The sequence below is a fragment of the Neofelis nebulosa genome, chromosome 8 (assembly GCF_028018385.1).
Source record: "Neofelis nebulosa isolate mNeoNeb1 chromosome 8, mNeoNeb1.pri, whole genome shotgun sequence".
Taxonomy (NCBI): domain Eukaryota; kingdom Metazoa; phylum Chordata; class Mammalia; order Carnivora; family Felidae; genus Neofelis; species Neofelis nebulosa.
In genome coordinates, this window is record NC_080789.1 from 65,974,209 (window position 1) to 65,997,440 (window position 23,232).

Here is a 23,232-nt window from a genome sequence, read left to right on the forward strand (position 1 = left end):
TTATGGAATACCTAACTTTAATGAGAATAACTTAGGTGTCCTGATTAATTGTGACTCTGGCTTTTGGACAGCGATGTGTAAACTTTGTCATGTTTGTGAAGTTGGGTGTTGCATCATTTTTCTGTGGTTCTCTATCCTGAAGACTGCTGTTTCGGGAGGCTCCAGGCTGTGTGTAAGGCTCTTCCTCTGCAGACAGTTTCTCCTCCCTTGGAGAAAAAAACATGTACAGATATCAAGTATATGTTAACTTAAAATGCATTGTGAACCCAAAGATAACTTTGTAGTGGTCAACAGCTTTGTTAAACTTGACTTCCTAAGATGGTATAGTTGAGCCAATAGCAGATAGATCCTGCGTCTTCCGGCTGAGCGCCCAGAGGTAACAACCTTAGGTGAGAGGGAAACTTCCCTAGTGGACAAGAGTCGGGATGTGCTATGCTATCAGTTTGGGCCCTACACTCTGATAACCTGGCAGGTGACACTAAGACCCAGGCCCTAAGAACAGTACCAACAGCTAACATTTTTGAACACTTGCTACTTGTTTAAATAGTGAGTGATTTACTCCTCAGAACCATCCTACAAAGTGGGTACTATTATTTCTCAAAAGATGATGAAACTGAGGCAAAGAAATGTAACTTGCTCAAGGTCACAGGTCAGTAGGTGATACAGCTAAGGTTTAAAATCAGGCTGTTCGACTCCAGAGCCTATGTTCTTAACCACCATAGTCTAATTCCCAGGAGGAGCAGCCTGGAGCCCTGAGCAGCTGAACACAGATCTAGGAGAAATCATGAGTATGGTCTTCATTGCAAACCACGCCCATCCCAGGGAAAGAGGGCCACACTGTGAAAGACTATTCTGGAGCCAGGGATGGTTAACTGAAGCAGGATGATTGGTGCCATTGCTAGCTTTTCCTTTTAGCCACACTCTTCTTTCTTTTTGTCCCCTTTTCTGGCTCCTCCTCTACCTAACCTTAAACGTTGGAGTGCCCCAGGCACTGGCTTTGGACCTTCCTCACTCTCTGTCTATACTCTTCCCTAGACACTGGCATCTACACCTTCATGATAATGTTTCCTTTGTGTGTAGCTCCAGGGTAGGCCTTCTTGCCTGACTGGACTAGTGTGTCCACCTCTCCTCTCAACACTTCCACCCAAATACCTCCCAGGCATCTCAAACTTAACATGTCTGAACAGAACCCTTCTTGTCTACCCCTACACGAACCTCCTCCTCCCACAGAATTCTCCTTTTCAGTGAGTTTATTTAACACACTTGCTCACCGTGGGGCGCCTGGGTGGCTCAGTCGGTGGAGCGTTCGACTTCGGCTCAGGTCATGATCTCACGGTTAGAGTTCGAGCCCCATGTTGGGCTCTGTGCTGACAGCTCAGAGCCTGGAACCTGCTTCGGATTCTGTGTCTCCTCCTCTCTCTGCCCCTCCCATGCTCATGCTCTTTCTCTGTCTCTCAATAATAAATAAACATTAAATTTTTTTTTTTAAAATACACTTAACACATATTTGTTAAGCACCTACTATAGCAGTGAACAAAATAGACAAAGCCCCTGCCCTAATAGAGTTTACATTCTACTGTTGGGAGGACATACAATAAATGGGAGAGGGCTGCCTGGGTGGGTCAGTCAGTTGACTGACTCTTGGTTTCAGCTCAGGTCATGATCTCACAGTTTGGTTCATGGGTTTGAGCCCTGCATTGGGCTCTGCCCTGACAATGCAGAGCCTGCTCGGGATTCTCTATTTCCCTTTATCTCTTCTCTTCCCCTACTCACACTGTCTCTCTTTCTCAAAATGAATAAATAAACTTTAAAAAAGTTTTTAAAAAATAAAATAAAAGGGGGAAAAGCAAAGTATGTCATGCATTAAAAGATAAGGGCTGGGGCGCCTGGGTGGCGCAGTCGGTTAAGCGTCCGACTTCAGCCAGGTCACGATCTCGCGGTCCGTGAGTTCGAGCCCCGCGTCAGGCTCTGGGCTGATGGCTCAGAGCCTGGAGCCTGTTTCCGATTCTGTGTCTCCCTCTCTCTCTGCCCCTCCCCCGTTCATGCTCTGTCTCTCTCTGTCCCAAAAATAAATAAAAAACATTGAAAAAAAAATTAAAAAAAGAAAAAAAAAAAGATAAGGGCTAAGAAGAAAAACAAAGCAGGGAAAGGGCAGAAGGTGCAAGGGATGGAGACGGAGATGTTAGAAAGGGCAAGGGGGAGGAGCAGGAGATGAGGTCAGGGTAACAAGGGCTAGACCATGGGGTGTACTCAAAGAAGATGGAGGATTTTGAACAGAGGCTTGACATGAGTGGATTTCCATCTTAATGGGCATGCGCTAGCTTCCGTGAAGAAATCAGAGGAGGGGCAGGAAGATGAAAGTGGGGAGACCAGTGAGGCGGCTCTTGCAATAGTCCAGATGAGAGACGATGGACTTAGGGTGAGACAGGAAAACTAAAGGGAGCCATGAAAACTGCTTTTATCGCTCCTTTTCCTGCTTCTATTCTTGCTAGGACCTGCACCTCTCCCTTACACATGCATATAGAACAGATAATGTATGCCCTCTTAGAGGCAGCTTTTAGGCAACGGGCTTGAGCAATGGAATGTAAAAACACTCACAGCAACCCCTTGGCTGAATATCAGGTGGCCCACCTCAAAATATCCACAGGCCTTAACTAACCAATGGGCTACTTACAACCAGGCAAGTTACCAAAAAAGGGAAAATTCCATATGTCGCCATTACTCCTCACCTGCCCTATTTATTTATTAATTTATTTATTATTTTAGTTTAGTTTTAAAATTTTATTTATTAATCTTATTTATTTTCAAGTTAGCTAACATACAGTCTTGGCTTCAGGAGTAGAATCCAGGGATTCATCACTTACATATAACACCCAGTGCTCATCCCAGCAAGTGCCCTCCTTAATGCCCACCACCCATTTTCCCCACTCCCATCAACCCTCAGTTTGTTCTCTGTAGTTAAGAGTCTCTTACAGTTTGCCCCTCCTTCTGTTTTTATCTTATTTTTCCTTCCTCCCCTTATGATCATCTGTGAAGTTTTTCAAATTCCACGTGAGTGAAATCATGTGATATCTGCCTTTCTCTGACTGACTTATTTTGCTTAGCATTATACCCTCCACTTCCATCCACATTGTTGCAAATGGCAAGACTTCATCCTTTTTCAAAGCAGAGTAGTATTATACACACACACACACACACACACATACATACACCACATCCTTCTTAATCCATTCATCAGTTGATGAACATTTGGGCTCTTTCCATAATTTGGCTATTGTTGATAGCGCTGCTATAGACATTGGGGTGCATGTGCCCCTTTGAATCAGCACTCCTGAATCCTTTGGATAAATTCCTAGTAGTGCAATTGCTGAGTCATAGGGTAATTCTATTTTCAATTTTTTTTGAGGAACCTCCACACTGTTTTCCAGACTGGCTGCATCAGTTTGCATTTCCACCAACAGTGCAAGAGGGTTCCCCTTTCTCCACATCCTCACCAACATCTGTTGTTTCCTGAGTTGTTAATTTTAGCCATTCTGACTGGTGTGAGGTGATATCTCAACGTGGTTTTGATCTGTATTTCCCTGATGATGAGCAACGTTGAGCATCTTCTCATGTGTTTGCCATCTGGATGTCTTCTTTGGAAAAGTGTCTATTCACGTCTTCTGCCCATTTCTTCACTGGCTTATTTGTTTTTTGGGTGTTGACTTTGATAAGTTCTTTATAAATTTTTGATACTAACCCTTTATATATCATTTGCAAATATCTTCTCCCATACTGTTGGTTGCCTTTTAGTTTTGTTGATCGTTGCCTTCGCTGTGCAGAAGCTTTTTATCTTGATGAGGTCCCACTAGTTCATTTTTGCTTTTATTTCCCTTGGGGTGCCTGGGTGGCTCAGTCAGTTAAGGGTCTGACTTCGTCTCAGGTCAGATCTCGCGGTCTGCGAATTAGAGCCCCACTCCGGGCTCTGTGCTGACAACTCGGAACATGGAGTCTGCTTCAGATCCTGTGTCTCCCTTTCTCTCTGTTCCTCCCCCACTCGCACTCTGGTTCTCTCTCTCTCTCAAAAATAAACATTAAAAAAATTTTATTTCCCTTGCCTTCAGAGACATGTCAAGTAAGAAGCTGCTGTGGCCAAGGTCAAAGAGGTTGCTGCCTGTTTTCTCCCGAAGGATTTTGATGGCTTCCTGTCTCACATTTAGGTCTTTCATCCATTTTGAATTTATTTTTGTGTATGGTATAAGAAAGTGGTCCAGGTTCATTCTTCTGCATGTTGCTGTCCAGTTCTTCCAGCACCATTTGCTAATGAGACTATCTTTTTTTCATTGGATACTCTTTCCTGCTTTGTCGATTAGTTGGCCATACTTTTGTGGGTCCATTTCTGGGTTCTCTATTCTATCCCATTGATCTATGTATGTGTCTGTTTTTGTGCCAATATCATACTGTTTTGATGATGACAGCTTTGTAATACAGGCTGAAGTCCAGGATTGTGATGCCTCCAGCTTTGGTTTTCTTTTTCAACATTACTTTGGCTACTTGGGGTATTTTGGGGTTGCATACAAATTTTAGGGTTGTTTGTTTCAGCTCTGTGAAGAATGCTGGTGTTGTTTTGATTGAGAGTACGTTTAACGTGTATATTGCTTTGGGTAATATTGACATTTTAACAATATTTGTTCTTCCAATCCATGAGCATGGAATGTTTCTCATTTCTTTGTGTCTTCTTCAATTTCTTTCATAAGCTTTATGTAGTTTTTAGCATACAGACATTTTACCTCTTTGGTTAGTTTTATTGCTAGGTATTTTATGGCTTTGATGCAATTGTAAATGGGAATGATTCCCTGATATCTCTTTCTGTTGCTTCATTATTGGTATATAGAAATGCAACCAATTTCTGTACATTGATTTTATATCCTGCAACTTTGCTGAATTCCTGTATCAGCTCTAGCAGTTTTTTGGTGGAGTCTTTTGGGTATGTAGAGTATCATGTCATCTGCAAAGAGTGAAAGTTTGACTTCTTCTTTGACAATTTGGATGCCTTTTATTTAGATTTGTTGTCTGCTGAGGCTAGGGCTCCCAACAGTGTTAAACAACAGTGCTCACCTGCCTCCTTTAAATAGTCCCCACCCACTGCTTCCTTGCAGACAATCTCTGCTTTGCTGTCCTGCCTGCCACTCCTTTACAGTGTATTCAATAAACTTTTATCTCTTTTGTTCTGCGTTGAGTGAATCCTTCCATGTCCCCCTCCCCACCTGCCCGCAGCTTCCAGGTCCATCTGATTGGGTTGTGATTGGGTTCTTCCACATTAGGAGACCCCCATCATCAGAGGTCCCCATCATCGGAGAAAAACCACTCCTAGTAAAGGTCAAGAATTTAGATTTCTTTGCAGTCTTCCAGCACAACAGTGAACCTCTAAAGAGTGACTGGGCAGGGTCACCATGAATATTTTCCAAGACCACTGACTCATCAAGACCTCTGGCTCCAGGGCATAAGTAACTTGTGGAAGACACCTAAACACTTGCCTTTGTTCCTGGATGCAGGAACTCCAGGCCCCAAGCAAAGATGAGATTCATTCTTTTTTCCTTTCTGAGTCTCCCAGACTCTATGCCAGTATCTACACTCTTTTTATATCTTTAACAAACTGGTCTCACTTCCTCTCAGCTGTGTTTCTTTTTTTAATGTTTATTTATTTATTTTTGAGAGAGAGAGAGAGAGAGAGAGAGAAAGCATGAGCACAGGAGGGGCAGAAAGAGAGGGAGAGAGAATCCCTAGCAGTGCTACGCTCAGCACAGAGCCTGATGAGGGACTCAATCTCACACACTGTGAAATCATGACCTGAGCCAAAATCAAGAGTACAATGCTTAACTGACTGAGCCACCAAGGTGCCCCTCAGCGGTGTTTGATTTGTACCCTGCACAAAGCCAAGGATTTTCTTGGCTGGTCTTGCAGGATCCCTTCTGGGTCCTCAGGCCCAGCCGGCCTGCATCAAGGTGACTTGGATAGGGCCAGATTCTGGATATATTCCAAAGGGTGCTCCAGCATCCACCCAATTTCTCAAGCCAAAAACCTAGGTCTTATCTTTGATTCTTCCCTTTCCCTCATATCCCATATGCAATCCATCAGCAAATCCTTGTAGTTCTAGCTCCAAAATATACATCAAAGTCACTGTTTCTGTCCGTTTTCACTGCCCCACAACCCACCTAAACCACCTGAATTTACCTCTCACCTGGATTGCTGCAAGGTAACCTCTTAATCTGATCTGTTTCCTCTTTCACAATCCTTCCCCACAAACAGCTGGAGGCATCATCTTAAAAATTAAATCATATCACAGCAAGGATGCCTTCACTTGTAATCCTTTAAGAGCTTTCCAAAGCATTAAGAATAAAGGCCCAAATCCAGCGAGAACTGCAAAGGCTAATGTGATCTGCCCCTGATGACCTCTATCCACATCTCCATCCCTCTTTTTCTTGATCATCCTTCTCCTGGGCTCCTTCCTGTTCCTCAAACTCACCAAATTCATTTCTGCTTTGGAGCTGTGCTGTCCCCTCTATCTAGGTCATCATACACCAGCTCTTTTCATGACTGGCTTCTATCAACTGTCAAATCTCAGTTCACCTGTCCTCTCCTTAGAAACCTCCCTGATAACTCTCACCTAGCATAGATACTATACTAGACCTCATAAAATCCACACACCTTGTATCAGAAAACTCACAGTCTTTCAGGGGAGAAAAATAGGTTAATACTTATTAAGATCACAGGACAGTAAATGAGTTGAGGGCTTTTGAAGCAGTGGGCTATCATACACTGTCAGGGCCAGAAGGGCTAGCCTCCCACCTGACATTCCCTGACAATGTCCAGGTGATGTGTGGTTGACATCTCCATTGAAAGGATTACCCAATGCTGGACAGCTTTGGAATTGGGACTTTCCTTAATCTGAGCTGTGATATGATTCTCTGCAGCTACTACTCTTTCGTGCCCCTCTCAGGAAACATAAAACAAACAGAAACCCTCTTTTAGTGGGCTGTTTGGATTCTCAGGGCCAAACTTGCCCGTTGCCTTGTTCTCCCATCCCAAGCTTCCCTCCAGGGCACTCTCCTCTGGACTTCTCTCTTACCTACCGAGGCCCACAACTGCTTCCAGCAGTCCTGATGGGATCGGGCTGCCACTGGGCATTGCTCTTTCCTCAGGACCTCTACCTCAGGCCCACGACCCTCCATCCGTTCCTTAGACATCAACCTCCCCGCCTTCTGTACGCCACACCTCTCCAGCTGGAGCGAACGCCACATCATCTCCCCGTGTTGTGCCTAGCACAGGGTCCGACACACAGCAGTTTCTTTAAAACCGCTGGGAGAATCAAACAATACATCGTTGCCCCTGGGAAACCATCAAAGGCTCCTATATCCCGTGGGAATTCGAAAGCCGAAGTGGGGTCCCCCGCCCACCCTACCTCCAGCCCGCCTCTCAGTCTATCCTACGCCAAGTCTCGCCTTTCCATTAATCACTCTCTTCAAGCGAGTAATCTTTCTGGGGCCTATAATCCCTCATGTTTCCCCCTATGTTGTCCCAATTGTGAAAACCTTTTATTTCGACTATTAGCAAAAAGTCGGCCCATTCCCTGCCGTAACCACGCCCCCTTCATCACATTCCCGGGGCGAACCGGAAGAGATCGCGCCTCCCCTAGTTCGCAGACCCGGAAGTAGATGTGTCTCACGGAAGCCGGGTTTGGCCCTGCGGCTGCTGCCGTCGCCGCGGAGAAATTGTTGGAGCTGGCAGCCTAGGAATGGTGAGACCTCGCGGTTCGCTTCTGAGGGTTCTGAGCAGAGTTTGGGGCGAAATGGAGTTTTCCAGAGTGCCGCTGGGGAAGACCCCCCAACAATGTTTGGGGCCCCGCCCCGGTAGCGCCCCGAAAATCTGCGCATGCGTGGGCCGGACCGGGCCAGAATCTGGCCCGAGATGTTACGCATGCGCAAAGGTGGGCAAGGCGAAGGTGGGGTGAGACTTGACCTGGGAGTTAGTCTCCTGTCCCTTGCCACCAGTTCGTGGGGCTTAACCCAAGGCAGCGAGGACATCTGGGTGCACTCGGTGCTTTGCTTTTGAGTTTCAGGGCTGACTTCACCACTCTTATTCCGAGCTCCAGAAACAGACCGGCAGTACTCCCCCCACCTCGGGTGTGCACTCGGAGAACGAGGGCCAGGGAAGGAAGGGGGCCCAGACTTAGCCTCAGGCTACCCTTCACCTGACCCCCAAGTGTCAAGATTCCCAGCCGAATCCTACGGAGCCGAGCGACTAGAGCACCTGGGGGCAGGGCCAGAAAACTGTGCGGAGAGCTGCCCTGGTCTGAAGGGGCGGGGCCCGCAAGCGGCACGCCCAGAGAGTCCCCAGTACCTGAGTTCTCTGGGGTTAGGAGCAGGCGCCCCAGGGCGGTGGAAATTCGCTCAGTTCCCAAACCGCGTTTTTTTAGGTTCCACGCAGTCCCACCCGCTAAATCTTCAGCCAAAGCTGAAAATGAAAATAAAAATTAGATGGACAGATCAGAGTTCGATCTCCATTTCCCTGCTTTGGCTTGGAAGGGCAAGGGTGGTGCTGCTGAGCTGAGTGGGCAGCGAAGATAAGAAAAAGTGAGCCACTAATCCCTTGTTTCCTGCTGGTTTATAGTCGAGGCCCTTCCTAGCGACTGTGAGTAGAATCATAGAGGTCTGTGGACCCCCTAAAATGCTATGTGTTTGTACATTTTCCTGGAGTCCATAGCTTTTATATTCTAAAAGATGTCGGTGACCTTTAAAAACTGTTGGTTTATCAGGGTCATGGCAGAATAGAGCCTTGTGTTTCTTCTCCTTATGTCTTCCCTAGTTTATGGGATCCTGGGGGAGCTGTTCCAGTAGAAGGTGGGGCTGGCTCATTGGAAACCTGTGCCTCAGGGAGCCTTATTTCTCCTTTGCAGAATCTCCTCTCAGCCTCTAAGCTCACCTGGTCAGAATCCTTGGATGAGCCTGTGGGACCCTTCCTCCTAGCCCTGTGGTTTGGAACCAGTGGCTTTGGGACTGTAAGAGGATGGACAAAGGTAGTATGAGGCCAGGCCAGCTCCCCAAACGCTCAGGCGCCAAGCATCTGCTGATTCCACCCCGTGCCTGGCACGTATGTCTTTTCGTCCTGACTGGGCATTGCCACCTCCCCCTGGGCCAGCACCACCCACGTACCTCTCGGCAGAGGCCACAATTGACTGACTTGCTGTTGAGCTGCCGCTCTTTGGCACGGCTGCATTTTGATGGCAGAGGGAGCAGTTATGCCCAGAGCCCGGTGTGTCGGCATCACCAGTCTGACCTGAGCACCATGTGCTGCACGACATGACACGTGGCACCGGGAGAACTGCCCAGCGTGGAAGGTCTGGGCCAGGTCTGAGCCCAGATGGGATCTGGATGGCCAAGGAACTCCCACCTTACAACCTCAAATGTCAAGGAAGCAGGGGAAGGGCCAGGAGGGCTGGCAGGGGGAGGAGGAGCAGAGGAGGGGTCCCATGTTCAGAGGCTCAAGGCTCTACTAGGCACTTAGGAGACTTGAGTTCACTACTTTTCTTTTTCTAGATTCTCAGGGGCTGCTAGATTCATCTCTGATGGCATCAGGCACTGCCAGCCGCTCAGAGGATGAGGAGTCGCTGGCAGGGCAGAAGCGGGCTTCCTCCCAGGCCTTGGGCACCATCCCTAAACGGAGAAGCTCCTCCAGGTAGTAAGGGTTCGAAGGGCCAGGAACTGGGCAAGGGCATTAGGTGCTACATGTCTTCACCACTGTTGCAGTGGCTACCCGAGCCCCTCTGGAGCCTAAGTACTGGCGGAGCCTTGTGCTTTTCCTACCAAATCCCTCTTGTGGGATATGGGCCAAGGGCGGGTGATCTGAGGTCTTTGACATGGAATCTTTGTGGTGCAATACCCTGTCATCTCAGAGGGATGGAGCATAGCAGTTCCGTGCCCCATCCACTGAGCCGGAGCAGTTAGTGCCCAGCCGGGAACCTGCTCTGTTTCAGAGGCTGAGTGTGTGCAGGTGGGTCCTAGGGAAGGGGCAAGGGATGCTCACTGGGTAGGACTCTCCACAGGTTCATCAAGAGGAAGAAGTTTGATGATGAGCTAGTGGAGAGCAGCCTGGCTAAGTCCTCTACCCGCGCGAAGGGAGCCAGTGGGGTGGAACCAGGGCGCTGTTCGGGGAGTGAACCTTCCTCCAGTGAGAAGAAGAAGGTGAGGGATTGGGAGATGTGGGGGCCAGGGCCAGATTTTGTTTTTCCCCACCACCTTTGCCAGCTGACAGGGGCCCTGGCAAAGGAGACTTGTGAGAAAATCGGGTGGCCTCAGCCCCAACCTCAGATGCCTCCCTCCTGAGAGCCCATCGCTCCCTACTCCCCCTTTCTTGCTGCACCCCCCCCCCCCCCACACACACACACACCCTGTCAGTGCGTCCTGTATCACATTCTGTGTGGGAGGCATGGAGCGTGCATCTATTCTGGGAGCAGACAGCCTGTTCCCAGCATTGCTGGGTGTAAAAATAACCCCCAGGTGGCATTGCTCTGGCCCTAGACACCGTACCAATAAGAGTGGTTTCCTGGTATCCTCCCCACCCACCCTCCACTCTGGGGTTGAGGGTGCCACCAGCAAAGAGAAGACCCCATATGTTCAAGGATTATGTAGAAGTACTTTGGTAGAGGGGGGAGGGGGAGGGGTGGGGACTAGAAAGCCGAGCTCCTGCCTGTGTTGCTTATGGTTGGGTGGGACCGGGGCCACCACACAGTGTGTGAAGTTCAGGGTCCAAAGCCCCATCTGCCCTGATGCCGGCTTTGAGCTCTTCCTGTCCTCTGCTCAGGTGTCCAAGGCCCCTAGCACTCCCGTGCCGCCCAGTCCAGCCCCAACCCCTGGACTCACCAAGCGCGTGAAGAAGAGCAAACAGCCACTTCAGGTGACCAAGGATTTGGGCCGCTGGAAGCCAGCGGATGACCTCCTGCTCATCAATGCTGTGCTGCAGGTAGTGCTTCCCACTGCAGGCTTCACGTCCCCCCTCTCCCCTCGGCCTGCGGTTCCCAGCCCCTGCACTAGCCCAGCAGCACCCTGGGGGTGGCAGGGGAAGGGTCCTTCCCAGCTCTAGGGCTGGGACCAACCCATCTGGGGCCTTGCAGACCAACGACCTGACATCTGTCCACCTGGGCGTGAAGTTCAGCTGCCGCTTCACCCTTCGGGAAGTCCAGGAGCGCTGGTACGCCCTGCTCTACGATCCGGTCATCTCCAAGTGAGTGGGGCCAGCTCTGGCAGCATGGAGAGACGAGGAACACTAGAATTTGGCTCCTGAAACAGAGAGAACTATACAAGGGCCCAAGGGAGGGGCCTGGGAGGCAGGACTCATGGGGCCTTGCATCCTCTGGGATGATATTGAAACCAGGCAGGCTTGGGAGGGAAGCTTCTTCCTGCTGCCAACCCGGCTAGTCCTGGCTTGATGCCAGAAGCAGGGGATCTGGAAGCTGCAGAAGCAGCCTGGAAAAAATATCCGAATGAGCGCCAGGAGCCCTGGTTCCACCAGGGTGGTCTTGGGCAGGTCACTTTCCATCCTTTCCCCACTGACCTCCACAAGAAGGAGTTGGAACAAAAGAACACCAAGGCCCCTAATAGTCCAAGTTTCAAGTAAGCCTGCGTGCATACGCCGCGCACACTCTTCCTCCTCAGCCACTTCGTTTAACATTGTCATTGCTGGCGGGATGCTTACCACCCATCTTCTGTTCCACGGTCTCTAACACCATTTAAGCTCTAGCCACGGCCCTGACAGGAAGCAGGCAGGGCTCAGCTTTGGAGAGAGGATGTGGTGGGCAGTGGGTGGTCTTGGGATCTCCCTTGGGACTGGTCTCTGGGGGCTGTGCCTTGAGTATCTTCGAGGAGGTGAACACTGGAAACTCGGTTTGTTGAGTTGCCTGTTACGCTTTCAAGAAATGCATGAGGCCACAGGTGCAGTGCTAAGCCTTCGGCTGGTGCTGCTGAGGGCCTAGCCTCTAGTTCTGGATCTCAGAGGCCTATAGGAACCCCGGATTGCTTGACCCCCTCCCTTCAACCCTGCCCTCTTTCTCCCTCTACCCCCTCAGGCTGGCTTGCCAGGCCATGAGACAATTGCACCCAGAAGCCATTGCCGCCATCCAGAGCAAGGCCTTGTTTAGCAAGGCTGAGGAGCAGCTGCTGAGCAAAGTGGGATCGGTAAGGCTGAGAAGCAGAGAAGGGCAGGGTGGGGACCTAACCACTGGGAGAACTACGGATGTGGGGAGGCCCCACTGCCTGGAAACGTGCCCGGCAGGTCTCGTATATTGGCAGGGGCCTTTGTGGATGGGGTCCTTAGGAAGAGCCAAGACCGGCTCCCTCTCACTTCTCCCAGCTCCTGGTGGGGACAGGGGGTGGGGATGACGAGGCCGAGACAGGAATGAGAAAACCCAAATGCCGAGAACATGCTTCTTGCCCTCCAGACCAGCCAGCCCACCTTGGAGACCTTCCAGGACCTGCTACACAGACACCCTGATGCCTTCTACCTGGCCCGTACTGCCAAGGCTCTGCAGGCCCACTGGCAGCTCATGAAGCAGTATTACCTACTGGAGGACCAGACAGGTAACTGGCTCCAGGAGCTGGCGGAGTGGGTGTGTGCATGTAAGTGTGAAGTTGTCTGGGCACGGTTGCCCTTAGGTGCCCAGTAACGGATCCCTCAGTGGCCCCCAGTGTCTTGCATCTCTTGGCAGCAAAACTTCCTTCCAGGAGGAAGGAAAGTGGCTGGAATGACACTCAGCAGCATGGTAAGGGTAGCCCAAACCGTCTGCAATCCTGAGTAAAAAGTCTAAATGGCAGTGTTGTCTCCCACTTCCTGTTTTTGTTGTCATTTTTAACATATTTTGCTATTATGTAAACAATACGGTAACATAGTCTTCGTGAATAACGTTGAAAGTGAATAAAAGGTGAAAGTCCCCTGCACTGCTTTATCTTTCCCCGTTTCCCCCCCAGAGGTGGTAGGGCCTCTTGCTGCCCCTTCCCTCTCTCCACTTTCCTTCTCGCTGCCTTGGAGCCATGCGGAAATTCCCATTGGGCTTTCACACCCAGGCCCCCTGCCTTCCTCCTTTCCCAGGGGCCAGAACACTGTCTGCCCACCTCTTCCTCACCAGCAAGTTTTCGCTCCTGATGACAAACTCGGGGAAAGTCAGCTGACTAAAGTGCGGGAGGCTCTTCAATTCGACTTGGGATTTGGGATCAGGCTTTCGTGGTGCAGCGTAGTGTAGACACAGTCTGCCCTCCCTTCCTGGATGGTATTGCCCATCAGCGTCTCCATAGTTGTCCGCACTGTTCTGGAAACGAGGCTTTGCCTGTGCACTCCGCCTACTCCCTGGGTCCTACTGCTCCTGGTTATCAAAAGATACTCCTGCAAGAGGATTTGAGGAGATCGTGTCAGGGATGCCCTGTCTTTCCTTCCTGAGGGTCTCTGCAGTTAGTGGGCAGCCCTCTTTATTCCTGCAGCTTCCACAGCTCTGCTTCTGCCTCAGACTCCGACGTCCCTGAATTCCCACAGAGAGTGGACACCAGATAAAGTTGATTTATGCTGCTGTAGCTGGCTTCTTTGAAAGTTATCTTGTATAAACGTCTCTGTTAACTCAGAGGTTTAATTTTTCTCTCCAAGAGTCTTTTCTGTGGGTATTTGATTTCTCCTTCGCTGTCTAGTGCTGGGAGGTCCTAGGAACCGGGTAGATACACCGCTTGGCTCTCAAGTTGGTTGAGTATTAAATTGGTAGGATTTCAGGCAGCTGCAGTGGGGGAGCAGTCGGGGGGGGGGGGGGATGACTGTCCCAGTCCCTTGTTTCCCACACAGTCTGACCTAAAGGGGTTGAGGGTGTGGAGCACTTGTGGCTCCTGTGCAGCCCCCCTCACTTCCCCGGGCAGACAGTGACCACACCCCGGGTGTTGACAAACTCCCCAGCCGACGGTTTCACAGCCACTAACTACTGAGCGACACTGCAGTCCTGGGAACAGCTGGCCTTAAGGCAGAAGTTCTCAGAGTTTGTGGGCCCCCATCCCCTTTTGCAATGTGGTCAGAAAAAAAAAACGGAAAAACTTCCACGAAACTATTTATTCTCAACACATCTAATGGACTCTGACATTATTCTATCCTGTTTCTTTTTCTTTTCTTTTTTTTTGGGGGGGGCAGAGGAAGAAATGAAACTAATCTCATGACTGTCAATACCTCATGACCCGCAGTTTGAAAAATACTGGCTTACGGGGGGCAGCTCACTTCTGGCACATCTTGAGGAGCACTTGACCGGCATGTGCCTCTCTCTGCCCCCTGCTGAGTGTGGCAGAGAATATTTGGGAGCGTATGATGTGTCGGAGGAGCATTTTGGATCTGGAGTCAGAAAAATAGAGCTTGGGTCCTGCCTCTGTCCTAACCCTGAGTCACATGGCTTAACCCTGCTTCCTGTGTCTGTCCCCTGGTGTGCACAGGGGAGCTGACAGCGATGCCTTCCCTCCTTAGTTCAAGGCTGTGTGAGAACCCTCGCACACTGAAAAGCACACACAAAAAGTCAGCCTTAATTCCCTTTTCTTTCTAGAACCACCTCTGCCCTTAGCTAATGTCAGGAATTCTTTGTGCCAAAAGAGGGTGTCTAATCTGGTCTGTGCTCTGTTGCCTATTGATTGCAGCGCAAAACTGTTGCCACAGGTTGTCTTCACAGTTTGTCCCCTTAGTTCAGTTGCTGCTTGGCAGCTTAGGGTGGAGTAGGAGCGGTGGCGCTGACCGTCCCCCCGTCCTTTGTTCAGTGCAGCCGCTGCCCAAGGGGGACCAAGTGCTGAACTTCTCCGACGCAGAAGACCTGATTGATGACAGTAAGCTCAAGTGAGTGGCTGGGGCCACAGACAGGGTACAGAGTGGAGTGTGCCCCACCCCCACCCCCTTGGGGTGGGCCAGAGCTCCCTGGGCAGCACTGCCCAACCTGGCCTCCTGCTGCTGAGAATCGGGCCCAGCCCACACCCAGCCTTGTGCACCGCTTGCCACTCTTAGCACCTGGTGTCTTTGCTGAGCCCCATCCCTTCAGCACCCCCCCCCCTCCCCCCGGGAAGGAGGCTAGTCCAAGGTCAGAGGAGCAGCCTCCTGGGTTGTTCAGCTGAGAGACTGAGGAACACCCTAATGAGCCAAGTAGCACCTGATGGTAATAGCAGGTGATCCTGATTCCTCCTCCTTCCCCCTTCTTCCCACAGGGACATGCGGGATGAGGTCCTAGAACATGGTAAGTGTACCCTGGTGGGGACCGTTAGGGGGTGGAAGCTCCTGCCAGCACAAAGCATCAGTACGAGGTGCTGATGACCTCAGAGCATCCCCGCTTACCACCCTGCCTCATCCCAGAGCTGACGGTGGCCGACCGGCGCCAGAAGCGAGAGATTCGACAGCTGGAACAGGAGCTGCATAAGTGGCAGGTGCTGGTCGACAGCATCACAGGTGAGGCGGCCGGGGACCTGGGGGCGGGGGGGGGAAGCCTGCTCCAGCTCCCTCTGCCCCACCCAGAGCCCCTGTGCTTGCCTGGCTGGCTGCGCCCTCATTTCCCACGCCCCGGCTCCCTGCCTTCCACCCCGCGGCCCTCAGGCGGGCTCTGCGTGACACCAGCTGCTCCCCCTCGCAGGCATGAGCTCTCCTGACTTCGACAACCAGACTCTGGCGGTGCTGCGGGGCCGCATGGTGCGGTACCTGATGCGCTCCCGAGAGGTAAGGCGGGCCCGGCCCCTGCTTCCCCGGGTTTCCCTCCTCCGCCAGTCTTGTCCTCGCTGACCTGTTCTGTGTCTGGCCCCTGATCTCTCGTCTTTCCCTGACCTGTGTAGACCCATTCCTCAGGTCCCAGCCCTCACCTACCCCGTTTCCCCAGATCACCCTGGGCAGAGCAACCAAGGATAACCAGATTGATGTGGACCTGTCTCTGGAGGGTCCGGCCTGGAAGATCTCCCGGAAGCAAGGTACCGGCAGGCGGCAGTGTGGGGGTGTCCCTCCCAGCCTCTCGCTGCCCTCCGGCCCTGCAGCTTGGTCTCCATGGGAACCCGCTAGGGTTGAGCAGCTGGCATTTCAAGATCTCTAACTTGGGAGTCATGGGTGCCTTCTAGCCTGTTCCCGGGAAGCAGTGTGTGTGGGGACTGCGGGCCCTCTTCTGGCCTCCCCTGTCTCCTCATCCCTTTCGCCTCTCCATCCCCACAGGTGTCATCAAGCTGAAAAATAATGGTGATTTCTTCATTGCCAATGAGGGTCGGCGGCCCATTTACATCGATGGACGGCCTGTGCTGTGTGGCTCCAAATGGCGCCTCAGCAACAACTCCGTGGTGGAGGTGAGCTGGGAGGGAGGTGAAGAGGTCATGATGAGACCCGGGGCGTGCGAGGCCGGTGTGTGGGCCTGGCCCCCAGTCCCACCTCTGTCCTCAGCCGCTTTTCTCTCTTGCCCACAGATTGCCAGCCTGAGATTCGTCTTCCTCATCAACCAGGACCTCATTGCCCTTATTCGGGCCGAGGCCGCCAAGATAACGCCACAGTGAGGAGTGGTGGCGGGACCCGTGTGCTCTCTCTGGCCTCCGGTTCCCCTGCCATTCCAGCCCCTAGGAGCTGGGAACTCAGGCTCCTGGAAAAACCATGGTGGGCAGGAGGAGACCCAACTGGCCCATTGATCTGAGCCTCTGTGGGAGGGCAGGGCCGGTCCTTGGGAAGCCCCTCGAGGCTGGAACCCTCCGGCTTCCTTAGAGCCAGAGCCCCTCCCCTTCTCTCTCTGCAGACCACCCTCCTCTGCCCCTCAGATTCCCACCTTTTCCCTTTGTCTCCAGCTGATTGGCTTCAGACTTTTCCTTTATTATTTTTCTTTTGTAAATAAAAAGCACCGAGTTCCAAAGTAGTTCTTTTTATTATATATATTTTTTAATATAAAAAATGGGACTGGTGAGGCAGGGACACATGCAGGGGATGGCAGAATCCCTCGGCCTCAGGCCTGTCCTCCATCCTGCAGACAGAGACAGGTCAGAGAGCAGGCTGAGGCGGGGCACCAAGATTCCCAGCTTGGGGCCTGCCCCTGAAGCGCCAGCCCACTCAGAGAGTCAGGGGCCGGGCCCTAAGTCTCGGTCTCCCTGCCCTGAGCCGGGGACCAGCACAGAGTCCTGGGGAGCGGCTGCCACTCTCTCTGCCGCCCCGAGTTCGGGCAGAGCGGCAGACGGCAGCGTGTCTGGCAACACTGGGTTCTGGGGCTGGCAGTCAGACCCCCGTGCCTTCTTCCTGGGTCCACTGGACTGTGCCAGAGCCGTGGCAGCCGATAAGCACCATCTCCAGGCTATGGGGTTCCCAGGGCAAGGCCAGGCCCCCTGACCCTGGCGGGGGCTCTCCAGTACTCGCAGCCTCAGCCTGGTTAGTGGGTTCCGGGGGCCCAGTCCTAGCCCCTTCCTCGGGGGCCGGTGAGCCAGGGGTACTGGGCTCGGGGCAGAGCTCTGCTGAGGCCGGGGGCTCTGAGTCAGAGGTGGGGGTCCAGAAAGCTGTGGCTCGAGGCCAAGGGGAACTCTGAGAGGCCGGGGGGCCCCAGGGCCAGGGTGCTACGAGGGGAGGGGGCCCTGGACGAGGGTGGGGCCAGGTCCCACTCAAGACAGAGGCAGCTGGGGGCTGCAGGCAGTACGAGGATGTCCCAGTGTCCACACACAGAGGCTGCAGGAGCCCAGAGGTGCCGGCTAGGCACGGCCCCTCTCCTGATGCCCGAAGGCAAGGACCCTCCCCGTGGGGCGCCAGGACTTGCTGCACAGCCTGGCGAAGTGACTGCAGACCCTCCCGCATCTGCAGCACCTGCTCAGACAGCTCTGTCACCTTTAGGGAGCGAGGCAGGAAAGAGGGCGAGGTTAGAGAGGAGTCTGGACCTCACACAACGGCAGCGCCCGCCCCCCTCCCCTCGGCTCCCCTCCCCACCTCCACTTTGCCCCTCACCCACCGCCTGCCGCAGCTTGTCCAGTGTGTCTGTGTTCCTTGCCTCACTGGGCCCGAGGGGGACAGTGAGCAGGCCGTTTTCTGCAAAGAGTAGACTAGGGTTACCAGCCAGCACCAGGAAGAGGCCAGGCATGGGGTCCAGGCCTCTGCCCCAGTTAGCACAGACCACACTGGCCTGGCAGGGCCTGATGCCAGCCACGGCCACTTCCAGCCTTGCCCCAGTTGCCGAATTCTGCCCAAACCGCAAGGAGCCCTTGGGCACGCTGCCCCACACTTTCCCCCTCAGGACGCTGCCCTCTGCGCCTGTCCTCCAGACACACGACCGCTCCCAGGAGCTCATTACCTGGTCTGCTCTCGGGGCTGCGTGGCCTGGGGACCACTTTCAATTCTGCTTCCCCCTTAGCCCTCTATCCTCCCCAGGGTCTTAGCAACATTATCTTCTTTAACATGCACGACAACCGTACTGCAGACCAGAAGCTGGAGCGAGAACCGAGATCTTGCTGCTGGAGAGCTGACCGCAGGGATCCAAACCCCTTCCCGACCACCAAAGTGCTGGTCTTAACCACCAAAATGCCCAAACCATGCAGGCTGGGAAGGACAAGAGGCAAGAAGTCTTTACCCCACCGGTTTCTCAGGGGTGCGCAGGGCAGAGAGGCAGCCCTGCCCACCTGCCGCCGCTCCCCCAGCCCCCAACCTCGGAGCGGGCCTCAGTACCTGGTCCAGGGGAGGGGCTGCTGCTGCATTCCGGGCCAGGCTGCCCCACACGGAAAGAGAACTTGGGCTGGTCAGAGCCACAGCCATCCTCAATGCCATCTACTACCCTATGGACACGGGTGCCAGGACAACAAATCAATCCACGGGCAACCACTGTGGTGCCCTAGTGTCCACACACAGGAGCTCCCTGGAGTTCGGGGCCCAGGAAAGGTAACACGTGGTCCCTTTCCCTAGGAGCTTGCAGTTTTGCCGGGGGGTCCAAGCGTGAGCAACAGGACACGGCGGGAATTCTGAGCAGTAAATGGCCATGGACCAAACGGTTAGGGAGGGGCCGCAGGAAGGTGGAGTCCAGGAAGGCTTCGTGGAGGAGGCTGGGACCGGTTAGGATGGAAGGATGGACACCCAGGGGAGGAATGTGCCTGGCTGGACCCCAGGGCTATCGCCACCATCTTTGCCAGATCACAGGGGCCCAGGGCCTGATTACCTGGGGCTCAGATCCGGGGGTACATTCCACGGTACAGAGGGCAACTGCAAACCCTCTAGGCTTCGAGGGTGAACAGAGGGGCCGGCCTCAGCCTGTGAAGCCCCTGCCCTGCCCGGCCGTCCTCTGCTCCTTAGCCTGGGCCGGGGCGCGGTTCGCCGTGGGGATAGCAACTTAGCAGCGGAAGAGGAGGATGTGCAGCCGGGGGACAGCAGGGGGCTGGAAGGCTCGTCCGCTGGGGCTGGTGAGGCCGCGGGGCCCTGCTCCCCATCCGTCTCCTTCTCCTCCAGTGTGGACATAAGGGTGTTGTCACCACTCAAGGAGCTGGTGTCTGCCTGGGGACAGTGGGGCACAGGGAACCAGCCTGGATAACCCCTACCGTGTCCCAGTCACCTGCCCCCCGTGACCTCATCTCCCTAGAAGGAGCCATCTTTGTTAAACTGGATGCCCAAGATCTCCCACCCTCGGAGGCAGAGGCTGTTACTCGTGGCGGTGAAAGGAGGTGGGTGGGGGACTGCTCTTCTGCTGCCACCACAAAGCCACCAAGCCCTGGAGGAATTTGCTGCCCTTCAAAATTCTAGCCAAATGTGGATACATCACCCCTCTACCTGGTCCCTCAGGCTAACCGAACTATCCGGGAGAACACAGTGCTAAAAACTGGTTTAGAACTAGTGGTAGAAGCCAGGAAAATTCGAAGCCCCTCAGAGCAGTCGTCTCTCATGGTGCGGAAGCAGGGAGAGCCGCAGGGCTCTCTTCCGAGGCAGCCTGGAGGACCAGTGCCCGGCCCTGCCCAGGGGCCCCATCCCTCACGTGTGGCCTCAGCCTCCATCCCTTAAGACTCCGCTGTGGACCAGGCCAGGCCGTCTCGGGCGGGCCGGGGAGAGCCGGCAGGGCTGGCGGAGCACGGCTGGGCTGGGCTCTAAAGGACAGCGTGGGTACGAAGGGGCAGGAGACGGGAGAGTGTAGACCCCCCATAACGTGTGGGGGTGTTAACACCAGGCCAGGCGCTCACACGGCTCCTCCCCCAACCCCAGCCTCTGCCCACTTCACCAGCCACCACCCCAGCCCCCTCCGCACACATTCCCGGTGCCCTCACCTCTGCGGGGCCTCCGCCGGCACCCAGGTTGTAGCTGAGCTCCCCTCGGAGGCCCCGGCTGAAGCGTGGGGCAAACTCGGGGTACAGTGCGAGACTCTCGTGCAGCCCAGTCAACTGGAGACACTGCAGGACGCAGTAGGTCAGCCCCTTTACATCAGCATTGGCCTTGACCACCTGTTCCCGCCGGGGCAGCTCACAGCCAATCAGATCACCCTTCCCTGGGAAGCGGAAGTAGAGGTCAGCAAGCCCTGCCCCTCAGCCCACGCACAGAGGGTCAAGCAGAGGCAGCTGAGCTTCCCTTGTGAGGGGAGTGGGGACTTCGGAGCCAAGACCCAGACGGCCAGAGGGGCCCAGGCTCCGGCCGACCCCCTCTCCTTATCTCTCCGGCTCCTCAGACAGACTTGGAGTGAAAAGCACTGAGGCCCAGGAGCTCAAGCACTTCCGGGATGGAAGCCACTGTCCTGAAACACACCTGAAGTTTAGCTCTGAGATTAACCGAGTGGTCAACAATTCTGGTGGTTCCGAGGCTGTCTGTAGATCGGAACCCGGGCCCCACCTCTACCTATAACATCTGCAGGAGACCCCACAATCTGGTATCTTTCAAGCCTCACAGGTGATTCAGGTGGGGTTCATCCAGGAGCCAGCAGGTTAGTGGCCAGCACGGCACAGTGAAGAGGTCAGGCAGCCACGCTTCTTCATCTCCCTGAACCCTGGTTCTTGCGGGACGGATTTTGTACTGAACTGGGTCCTGGTGCTTTCTTGATCTTACCAGAAGGTGTCAATGTAGGATTTTCCCACCACCCAGCTGGGACTGCCACCTGGCTGACAGCAATTGTAAAATGGCATCAATTAGAGTCCGTATCCCAATCTCAGAGATGTTAAATTATAGGGGGAAAATGTGCATTTTATAATCAGTGAACTAGGGTGCCTCCAATCACGGACATGTGAGGAGTAAGCGAGTTAGTGTAGGTAAAGTGACTGACACAGAGACGATCAAAGTTCGTTTCTTTTCTCTCCCTCTGGACAAGAGTCCCCTGTAGATCGTTCCCAACAGAGACGGCCTGCCGTAGGCAGAGCACTCGCCGCCTTCACAAGGCAGCTCAGCCCACTGCCGGAGTTCGCAAGATTGGAAAGCGTTTCCTTACCCTCAAGGAAGAAGATGGATCACTGCCACCCTCCACCGTGGGCTGGCTCGTGCTGCCAGCAGGACTGAGCTTAGCAGCTCCTGTAAATGTTCACGGACTTTTGCTCAAACTTAAGTGTAGAAAGCATTGCTGTTAAATTGTATTTTCTTGGTTTCGGGCCATCCTTCTGGTTCCTTCTGAGAGCTGTTTGGATCTCAATGTGCTCATCTGATGAATGAGCTCTCTCTCCTGTGTGTCATCTGGAAGTAAGAGAAGTGTGTATTTTTTGTCTTCATCCAAGAGGTGAGACAGAATTGAGAAATAGGACAAGACCAATGACAGAGCCTCCATGCCATCAGTCTCAGACCAGAGACTGCCCTCCAGTCTGGCATTGCAGCCGGAACCTCCAGCTCAGCGTTCCAGCCCCCTCAGGTCTTCCTGGTACTGTCACCCAGCCCACTTCTCTTCTCTTGCCTCCTTCCCCCACAACCGACTGTGTGTGCTTAGCTGTTAGCTCATACGCAGAGGTAGGGGCCAGAATTGACGCGACGAGCTGCACGGTGAGCCTCAGCGGCCAGCAGCAGGCAGGAGGCCCCTGGATGTCCAGCGAAGGAGGCAGGTGGGGGCAGGAGTGAAGGCAAAGCAGAAAACCAGGTTGTGGGGAACCGGGCATACATCGGGGCACCCGGAGCCATCAAGTCAACAGAGGAAACAATTCCTCTGGAACGTGTGTGCAGGCACAGGATGGATCAAAGGTGGCAAAAGCTCCAGTGCTGGGGACGCAGGCAGTGAGGTGAAGGTGGCGGTCATTCTTGAGGCTCGTCTTAATAGTGAACAGGATTATTCTGCAACCTGGTGCGTGGCAGCAGTGAGGAGATGTTCTTACAGGACCAATGCCAGCTCCCAGCCACACTGCTTCCTCGGCTCCGAGATGAAAACCATCTGTTTAATAATCCGCTCGTCAGTCTTGACCAGTCTGCAATTGTCAAAATCTGTCTGTTTGCCCTTCCGAATCTCTCCAGTTCTCCAGCATTTCTCAAGGACTGCCAGCCATATGTGAGGGACCATAATTCCGTTTACTGGGAGTCCTGGCATAAAAGGCATCTAGGTCGGGAAGCCAAACTCCCAGAAGACTCAAGGTGAAAGGTGTGGCAGCCTCTCACCTCTCTTACCTCCAAGACCCCCTTGATGGTATTTCTTTTTCCTGTTGGTAGATCATCCTCCTCGGGGGAGCGGGGAGGGACGCACAGTAGCTTCTGGGCATCTAGTCTTCTTAATTCTCCAGGTTGGTGACAAACCTCAGCCCCTCCAGGCGTCAGCCACCCCCACGGTGAGTCTACAAGCATTTGGCCAAGGGTTCACCTCCCTTCCATCCCTGTTGTGAGGCCCTCCATTACCCAAACAGGTCACAGAGTTCCTGCCTGCTGGGGTCGCTGCTGGGAGCCTCCCACAGCCACGGACACCCTCAGCTCTGTGTTTCCAGGAATGCTTTGCGTGTGCCTTCCTAAAGCCCGGTGTGTACAGCCTGTCATCCTGAAATCGTGCCCTTCCTTGGGGACACGGCGCTCCCTTGATCAGAGCTCCTGAAAGCACAGTGTTTGAAGCCTTAGGGTTGGCAGACTAGGTTCTAACCCCACCAGCCAATTCATGAACCTCTCCAAGCCTCCTGCTCCTTCCGTGCAGAACAGGCACGACACCAGTGCCTCTGCCAGGGGTTTTGTGAGGTTTGTGTGAGCTGAAACACCTAAGGGCCAGCCCCGCAGTGAGACCCTTGGGATCAGCATTATTCTGACGTCCATCCCACAACTGCAATCTCTTCTTCCTTGTCCAGGGACTCGACCCATTTCCAC

The 23,232-nt window shown here is 53.5% G+C and overlaps 2 protein-coding genes and 1 long non-coding RNA gene across 14 annotated transcripts in view; 1 reads left to right on the forward strand and 2 right to left on the reverse strand.

Annotated features, from left to right (window-relative positions):
* LOC131519639 (uncharacterized) lies at window positions 1–7,646 on the reverse strand. 2 transcript variants are annotated; one of them, XR_009265729.1, is made up of 3 exons: window positions 7,572–7,646; window positions 7,113–7,298; window positions 1–206 (listed from the first exon to the last, which is right to left on the reverse strand). It is a non-coding gene; the product is annotated as an uncharacterized LOC131519639 (long non-coding RNA). The 2 variants fall into 2 exon arrangements; XR_009265728.1 differs by having other exon boundaries at window positions 7,113–7,338.
* On the forward strand, window positions 7,596–16,900 carry MCRS1 (microspherule protein 1). Of its 8 annotated transcripts, none has more exons than XM_058742892.1 (16): window positions 7,688–7,777; window positions 8,456–8,670; window positions 8,936–9,129; window positions 9,576–9,714; window positions 10,082–10,220; window positions 10,840–10,998; window positions 11,150–11,259; window positions 12,101–12,209; window positions 12,473–12,611; window positions 14,799–14,874; window positions 15,237–15,265; window positions 15,382–15,474; window positions 15,656–15,738; window positions 15,896–15,983; window positions 16,219–16,346; window positions 16,464–16,900. In XM_058742892.1, the coding sequence occupies exons 4-16, from the start codon at window positions 9,605–9,607 to the stop codon at window positions 16,548–16,550; spliced, it is 1,350 nt and encodes a 449-aa protein (XP_058598875.1). In that variant the 5' UTR covers window positions 7,688–7,777; window positions 8,456–8,670; window positions 8,936–9,129; window positions 9,576–9,604; the 3' UTR covers window positions 16,551–16,900. The 8 variants fall into 8 exon arrangements, with proteins under 8 accessions (XP_058598877.1, XP_058598874.1, XP_058598871.1 ...); XM_058742889.1 differs by having other exon boundaries at window positions 8,936–9,055; XM_058742893.1 differs by having other exon boundaries at window positions 8,456–8,612.
* The window catches only part of KCNH3 (potassium voltage-gated channel subfamily H member 3), a 17,645-nt gene continuing 11,303 nt past the window's right edge, over window positions 16,891–23,232 (reverse strand). For 3 of the 4 annotated variants that reach the window (XM_058742885.1, XM_058742884.1, XM_058742886.1), the window contains 5 exons: window positions 20,259–20,476; window positions 19,166–19,497; window positions 18,682–18,788; window positions 17,972–18,048; window positions 16,891–17,850 (listed from right to left, as the gene is read on the reverse strand). In XM_058742885.1, the coding sequence (XP_058598868.1) occupies window positions 17,254–17,850; window positions 17,972–18,048; window positions 18,682–18,788; window positions 19,166–19,497; window positions 20,259–20,476 (1,331 nt within the window). In that variant the 3' untranslated portion in view covers window positions 16,891–17,253. Of the gene's footprint in view, window positions 17,851–17,971; window positions 18,049–18,310; window positions 18,445–18,681; window positions 18,789–19,165; window positions 19,498–20,258; window positions 20,477–23,232 lie in introns of those variants that run through there. The other variant, XR_009265727.1, reaches the window with a different exon arrangement.